The sequence below is a fragment of the Myotis lucifugus genome, unplaced genomic scaffold (genome assembly GCF_000147115.1).
Source record: "Myotis lucifugus unplaced genomic scaffold, Myoluc2.0 scaffold_520, whole genome shotgun sequence".
Taxonomy (NCBI): Eukaryota; Metazoa; Chordata; class Mammalia; order Chiroptera; family Vespertilionidae; genus Myotis; species Myotis lucifugus.
In genome coordinates this window covers 57,148-64,867 of record NW_005871568.1, presented here as the reverse complement: position 1 = coordinate 64,867, position 7,720 = coordinate 57,148, and the positions used below count along the sequence as shown (strand labels likewise).

General features: G+C 53.8%; 1 protein-coding gene across 2 annotated transcripts in view; it reads right to left on the bottom strand.

Annotated features, from left to right (window-relative positions):
- UBASH3A (ubiquitin associated and SH3 domain containing A) overlaps positions 1-7,720 on the bottom strand; it is a 39,932-nt gene that overhangs the window by 2,768 nt on the left and 29,444 nt on the right. The window contains exons 10-13 of one of the 2 annotated variants that reach the window (XM_023745144.1): positions 7,040-7,132; positions 3,925-4,069; positions 3,156-3,262; positions 424-533 (exon numbers count right to left, since the gene is read on the bottom strand). In XM_023745144.1, coding sequence (XP_023600912.1) covers positions 424-533; positions 3,156-3,262; positions 3,925-4,069; positions 7,040-7,132 — 455 coding nt within the window. The remainder of the gene's footprint in view (positions 1-423; positions 534-3,155; positions 3,263-3,924; positions 4,070-7,039; positions 7,133-7,720) is intronic. The other variant, XM_023745145.1, reaches the window with a different exon arrangement.

The following is a 7,720-nucleotide window of genomic DNA, read 5'->3' as shown; positions in this document are numbered from 1 at the left end:
AGTTCCTTTCTGCCCCCTGGGTCCCTAGAGCAAGCCAGTCCAGCTGTTGTCCTTTCTCTTTTTATCCAAATTGCTTACTTCTTACTGGACCATCTGTTCAACTCCGGGAGTTGCAAGGAATTATCATGTGGACTGACCTTTAAAAAGCCCCGTGTCTTTTTTTATTTTTTAAAAAAATATCATCTTGGCAGCAAATGGCCAGAGTTGCCACCCTGATGATCAAGATGACAACCTCGCCCCCAAGACCCCTGCCCAAGGCTGCCCTGTGCATGAGAGCTTGTGGGCACAGTCTCAGGGGACAGGCGGGCCCCTGCTGCCCTGCGCTGTCAGGCTGCTTGTTGTCATTCTGAGAAGAGCCTGTGATGACCCTGCGTCCTTGGGCTGCCTGACTTTGTGGTCCGAAGAGGAAGGGCGGGCACGTACCTTTCTCACCAGCTGGGCGAAGTCCGCGCAGTCCCGGGGCGGCAGCCTGAGCAGCGGGCGCGTGCAGGAGTCCAGCGTTGAGCCGTGGCCCACTATCAGGATGACGCCTGCTGGGAAGAAGAACAGCTCAAGGTCCAAGCAGGCACAAGGAGCGCCTTTCTTAGACTGGAGGTCCCCACAGTTCCTGGGGTGAGGCTACCTCATGGTGGCCCCCCCCCCCCCGCCCCCCTGCCCCACCTTGAGAGGCCCAGGGGTAGAATAGGTGTGGCTGGTCATGGCTCCGTGAAGCAGTCCCGCCTCTCATTGTAAATGGTTGGTTCGTCAGAGGGTATCACATCCTCAGGCAGGATCTGGGGTGGGACCTCAACGTGATGTGAGCCAGCAGCGGGCTCTGAGCCGCCAACTCCCTTGGGACATAGTGGCGGCTGCCGCCCAGCCTGATCCGATTGGCTTGAGACTCATCAGCTGGCTGATCCGATTAGCTTGAGGACTATCAGCTGGCTGATCACGATGAGCCTGCTGATGACTCATGGTGGGTAAGGACATCCAGAGTCCACTGGTTGAGGGAGTCTCCCTCTGGTGACAGGACCTGGGAGCCAGAGCCAGGACAAAGCAGAGCTGGGGAGGTTCACCCCCTGGGAGTCAGGGAGGTGTCTGGGCCGGACTCACCGGCTCCACCTAGAGGAGGAAATCAGGCCAGCGCTCCCTCGGAAAGCCAGGCGGACACAGAGCAGTCCCTTCAAGCCAGTCACCTCCTAATGTGACTTCAAATCCTCCACTGTGAGCCCAGACTAAAGCTCCGATCCTCTCTTCCTGTGGTATTTCCTATTAATTTCACACTCAGATCTTTGGCCTCCCATCTCATGGTTGGGTGCTAGGGTGCTGTGCTGGGAGGTGGTATTTCAGACCCCACGGGAAGGCGAGGACTTAGCAGATTACGTAATGCCTGTGAAGGACCCACCGGTGCCAGGGGATCGCTAGGTATGAGCTGGACTTCCTGTTGCTTCCACACCTCTCCCTCTCCTGCCTCCCTCATGGGCCCTCCCCCTGGGGCGCATTCACCTCTCAACCCTCCTCTTCCTACCCAGGGCCGCCTCCTCAGGGACGGAGGAGCTTGTTCCCTGCGGTGAGCAGCACACACGGTGCTTCGTGGACATCGGAGCCGACGGAGCCGTGGTCCTGCATCTGAGTTCCCGAAGGACTGCAGGGGGGCCTTGAAGGGGGCTCATGCCTGGCACTGACATTTAGCTGGTGGCGGAGGCTTGCAATGGGACAGCCAGAGAGGGGTGGGCGGGGTGGGGCCCCGAAAGCTCAGTGAAAGGCCCTGTCACTTTCTGTCCTCTGATGTCCTGTGGCAATAACTGTAAGAACAGGTGTTTGACAATTAATCAAATGTCACTGCGGTGTGGTTTCCCGAAGTACATTCCCCAGGTTCAGATCAGTCAACAGGCCATGCGACCATCCTCAAGGCCAGGCGTGTTCGGGTGCCGGGTTCGGCCAGGTTTGGGGTATCTTCCTGTAGACGTCTCAGTGACTCTTGGAGAGGGGCCAGGTGCTCAGCTGCCGCCCGTGTTCCTTGTCAGAAATTCTTCATCCCAGGAGCATCGCCGGGGTGAGGGACAGGGACGGAAAGAGCGCAGGTGGGAAGCGGGCCGGTGGTCTCTTACGGACTCTGAGACTCTTCTTGGTGTCATTAATATTCCTCATATTCCAGATGTTGGTGCCCCTCCCCCAAAAATATTCAAATTCCTTGAGGGTAGAGTGTGTCTTCTTCACTTAGACTGCTCACCATGTTTTGTTGGATGCTGGACACTTCGCTGTTTTCAAGACATGCTTGCTGGCTTCAATTTCTAGAAAATTGACTTCTAACTTGTCACTATGGACATTTCCAATACACACCGAAGAAGGGTCTGATGGAACCCCACATACCTGCCATGGAGCTCCAACAGTTGCCCACATGTAGCCCATTTGTACCTTCTGTTCTCTACCCCCCCCCCCAGTATTATTTTAGAGCACATCGCAAACATCAGTTTGCACCTCCAAGTGACAAGGACTTTGCATTTGTACACAACCATCCTGTTATTCTCACACCTAACAAAATTTACAAAAATTCTTTAATATTTCCATATTCCAAACCATATTCAAATGTCTCTAATGGTCGCAATGATCTACAAACGTTTTCCCCACTGTTGAGCAATCATGTCCTGACATTTGGTTGTTCGGTTCTGCGTTTCTGTTTCCTAAGAGTCTGGCACAGGTGGTTTGTGTTGATCTTGCAGCCCTGGGTCCTATGGGCTCTCAGTCCTAGAATTGGGGTCCCCGGGCCTAAGTGGCGGGGGAGTATGTGTCTACGGGCTCTGTTACCGCAGAGGCAGCGATGTACCACTCTGTTCCTGGGAGTGGGGAGGAGGTTGGAGAATGATCAGGTTCAAAAATAGCCCTGCCTGGCTGGTGTGGCTCAGTGGTTGAGCGTTGACCTATGAACCAGGAGGTCACGGTTTGATTCCTGGTCAGGGCACATGCCCAGGTTGCAGGCTCGGTCCCCAGTGTGGGGTATGGAGAGGCAGCTGATCAATGATTCTCTCTCATCATTGATGTTTCTATCTCTCCCTCCCTCTCCCTTTGGCTCTGAAATCAACGAAAATATGTTTTAAAAAATGGTGCAGTTTCCATCCCACCGGTAAGACCCAACTCCTGGGGCTGCTCATCCCGAGCCCAGGGGAGGCACTCACCGTCCTGTGGGCAGCTGCTGACGACCTGTTCCACGCTCACCGCACACCTGTGCACATACTCGTCGTAGCTCTCCGCGGGCAGGAGGGAGGCGATGGGGAACGCAGGCCTGTGGGGGAGAGAGGGAGCGCTGACAGCCTGGCCTGTGTCGGGTTGGGGGTGGGGGTGGGGCCTAGAATTGCTTTGTGGTTACTGGAGAGAGAGTGCGTTCTCCAGGCTGGCTCTGCTCAAGGCTCCAGTCTGTGTTCAAACCTGGCAAAGGGCTGGTGTTCAGTCCCACGTGCATTCTCACTGAGCACCAAAAGGGGCTGTGATGGTGAAGAGCCAGCCACTGGCAGAGAGGACTCAGGTGCTCTCTTTGACCAAACTTGGAGCCCTTTCTCAATTGGCCCGGACTTTCTGCTTTCATGCTTGTCCCTGTAGGGTCCATTTTAGCAAGAATCCCGCTAAGTCAGTTTAGCAAGAATTCCCCACCTGCATATCTGATCCCTCTTCCTGATATCCAAGCAACCCCTCCCCCCAACCCCTCCCTGTCTGACTGTCCTGGTCTGCCTTTAGCAGGAATCCTGTTAGGTCAGTTTAGCAAGAATCATGATACCCTCTTAATATTTTTCTTCCATCTACCAACCCTGCACCCCGCTTGTCCTAATAGCATTCCGAGGTGAGTCCAATCTCTCCCCCCTGCACAATGGCCCCTATTGCAATGGTCCCTCCTTACCGTCTTTAACAAGAATTGGAAAACCCAGCGCAGACGCCGTGAGAAGCACATACCTGTACTCAGTGCTGACATTGAAATTCGCCTCCTTCAGCTCCTCCAGGGTCATGAGGGCCGGGGTGGTTTTGCCCGTCTCCCATTTGGTCCATTCAAAGATCCCGGGCTCCACTCTTATCTTTATTTTTCTCTCCAGTTTGAGCTCTGCAGTCAACAGAATTCAAGTGTTTATCTTTTTCAGTGTCTGTTTTGGCTTTATGCAAATAAGACTCTTCCTAGGTCTAAATAACACCTTTCAAAAATGTGATACTTTCACTTGGCCAATATTGTTTTGTGACCACCCAGGGTTCTGCTATTTCTGAGACAAAAACCACGAGATAGCTGGAAGGTATCCGAGGAGTGATGACCCTCTGTCCACCAGGGAAGGACAGCCTCCCAGTTTCCCTGCACCACCAGCAGCAGGCCCAGCCCGGTGCCCGTCCTGGTTGCCCAGTGCAAGCCTACAGCCAGATCAACACTGGGCCTCGCTGTGGGTCACGGATGAGAGCCCACCAATAAGGACTTGGCCAATCCAATGGCCCACGGAGAGGATGGAGCTAATTGTGGGGGGTGCTAGTCACACGGGAGTGTCTCCTGACAAACACACCAGACTGAGCACAAGCTGACGGATGGAAGGGAGCTGTCTTCTGGGACGTTCTGACTTCTCCCAGCTCACCCTTCCCAAGCATTTTATGTCTTGACCAAAATGCCTATGAAGTAAGACCATCTCTTTTTAAGTGGAAAAAAAAAACACACCTTAATGCTTTTATTTGAAATGGAAAAAACTACTTTAAGCTCAATGCTGGCAATAAAATCGTTCCCAAAGTGTACCCCCGGTCCATGGATGGGTTCTTTGCAAGCAGGTTTAGAACAGAGTGAGCCGGGCTGCAGGCCCCTGCACGCTCCCCAGCTGGGAAGGGCTCCCGTCCACTGAGAATACATCACAGAGAGGAGCAGTCAGAAGAGTTTGCAAAATGGGGCTGGCCACGCTTCCTTTCGAGGACATCTTGTAGGCCACTGCCCTGTGGTCACACTTTGGGAAGTGGTCCATCTGGATGCTCACGGATACGGCATTGAAATAAAGTCTAGCATGTTAGTGTCTCAGATGTCAGTCTGAAAAACGGGTTGGTCATGTCCAAAGCCCTATGAAGAAGGCTCGGCACCCCTGTTTTTCTGAATTAGCAGAGGATGTGTCAACATGTGCCCTTTAACAAGCATATTAATAATAATGATAATAATATTCTTTCTTTCTTTTTCTTTTTCTTTTCTTTTTTTTTTTTTTTTTTTTTTTTTTTTTTTTTTTTTTAGGGAGAGTGGAAGAGAGAGGGAAAGACAGAGAGAAACATTGATGTGAGAGAAACACATTGATTGGTTGCTTCCTACATGAGCCCTGACCAGGGCCCGGGCTTGGGAGGAGTCTGTAACCAAGGTACATGCCCTTGACTGGAATTGAACCCAGGACCCTTTGACCTGCAGGCCAGTGCTCTATCCACTGAGCCAAACTGGCTAGGGCAATAATATTCTTATTATCCCAATATATAAAAAGCCAGGGGCCCTCATGACCGAAACAACCGGATGAACGACTGAAAAGCAGGCTGCATGGGGCGATCAGGCTGGCAGGGGGGGAAGTTGGGGGTGACCTGGCCATTGGAGGGAGCAGTTGGGGGCAACCAGGCCAAGCCGGGGGGGCAGTGAGGGGTGATCTAAGCTGGCAGGGAAGCAATTGGGGGGGGACCAAGCTGGCCAGGGGACAGTTGGGGGCTACCAGGCCAGCAGGGGGGCAGTTGGGGGCGACCAGGTTTGGCAGGGGGGGCAGTTAGGGGTGATCAGGCAGGCAGGCAGGTGAGCAGTTAGGAGCCAGCGGTCCTGGATTGTGAGAGGGATGTCCAACTGCCAATCCTGGTCCCTGGGCCTAAACTAGCAGTTGGACATCCCCCGAGGGGTCCTGGATTGGAGAGGGTGCAGGCTGGGCTGAGGGCATGAATTTCGTGCACTGGGCCTCTAGTATAAAATAAAAGTCAACTCTAATGGTCCCACCAGGATTTTACTCCACTGAGCTCACCTTTTTTCTCTACTATTCACCTCCCCTGGCCTCTAGCTCCCCACCTTACCTGGCTTACAATCCACAGTCAAGGACCCTCATCCTCTTGTGTGCACCCCAGCTCCTCTCCCCTCTCTTGCTTTACTGCACTCACTTCCTGAACCCACCCAGAGTTAGACCCAGCTCTCCATGTCAGCACCCGGAGGAAGCCCCACGCCCAGCTGACGGGTCTTGGTGTGAAGTGCTCCCTGACCTCAGTGGGCTCTGGGTGCTGCCCAGTGGCCATCCTCTATTTCCAGGCCAAGTCCTGGCCCCTCTCTTTGATAAGATTTCATACGTTCAGAGCTCCTCAAACCTGCAGTGGCCCTCCCCTTTCCCACGCTAGCTGGGCACCTGACCCCTGTGTCTCTGAGAAAGAAGAAGCCAGCCCCTCCTGCACATTTGCCCATCTGTGGTGTCTGTGTCCACCTGCTCTCCCTCTGTCCTGCCACCGTGGAGGGCTTGCTGTCTCCGGCATGGTGAACGACATCATGTCCCTCCTCCCCACACAGGATGGCAGGGAGGGTCCAGAGGGAGGAGCAGAACCAAGGCCCCCAAAATAGCTGCCCCTCCCGGCAGGCAGGACTGTCCTTCCTCCTGTAGGGGGAGGCCCAGCAGCTCTGCCAGGGGCTCTCTGATACACATCAGCCTCTGATGGTGCTGGACAGCTCCCAGCAGCCGAGTCCCTTGCCCTGGGAGTCATGCTTTTTGGATCTGGAAGGATCACAGCAGTTCCCAGCTCTCTGGCTTTCTGAATGTTCCTCCCCAGAAAGGTTTCTTTCTTTTTTTTATCTCTTTGCTTTTTTTAAACAGAAGCTGCTGAAGATGGATAGCATGATGACAAGCTCTGGTACTCAGTTACAATCCTGGCATAGAAATGTGAAGGGGCTCAGAGCCTGCTAACAGTTCTGAGAGGGCTGGTCCATAATTGTCTAGGACTCAGGTGGCCGTTCATTGCCTCTCATCCAGTTCTCTCCTCTGCTCATCACCCTGTCCCCTTGGAGAACAACCATGAGGTCAAGGCAACCTGAGCAGCTCCCTGAGTTCTCACCCACCTTCCAGGATGTGTTTGGCTGTCTGCACACAGCGGAGGGCCGGGGAGGCGAAGACAGAGGTGATTCGGATGCCGCTGTCCAGTAGTGCTTCTCCTGGAAAATAGCAGGTGGGAAAAGCCTCTGTATATCTGTGACTTCCCGAGGTGGCAGCTCCGACGGGAGGCTTACCACCTGAGGAAGGCAGGACCTTAAGTGGCTCCAAGATCTCCACCCCCTGCTGTACACACCCTGGGCATTCCCTAAAGTACACGGAGACTGGGAATAGGGTGAGGTGGCACTCTTGTGACTATGTTATATTCTATGGGAGAAGGGAGATCACCGTAGGTGGCCTGACCCATTCAGGTGAACCCATTAAAAGCAGAGGTTTTCTCTGGCTGCCATAGGAGTCAGAGAGATTCAAAGGCAGAGGGATTCAACATGTAAGAAACTCTTCCGCTGGCTTCCAAGATGGAGGGGCCACGTGGCAAGAAATGTGGGTGGTCTCTCGGAACTGAGTGTGGCCCTGTGCTGACAGTGGAGTGAGGACTTCAGTCCTACAACCACAAGGAACTGACTTCTCCACAGCCCGATGAGATTGAAACTGCTTCCAAGAGCCTCCAGATGGGAACTCAGCTCAGTAACACCTTGAATTCAGGCTTTGAGGCCCTGAGCAGAGAACCCAGCATGCTGTGTCTGCGTGTC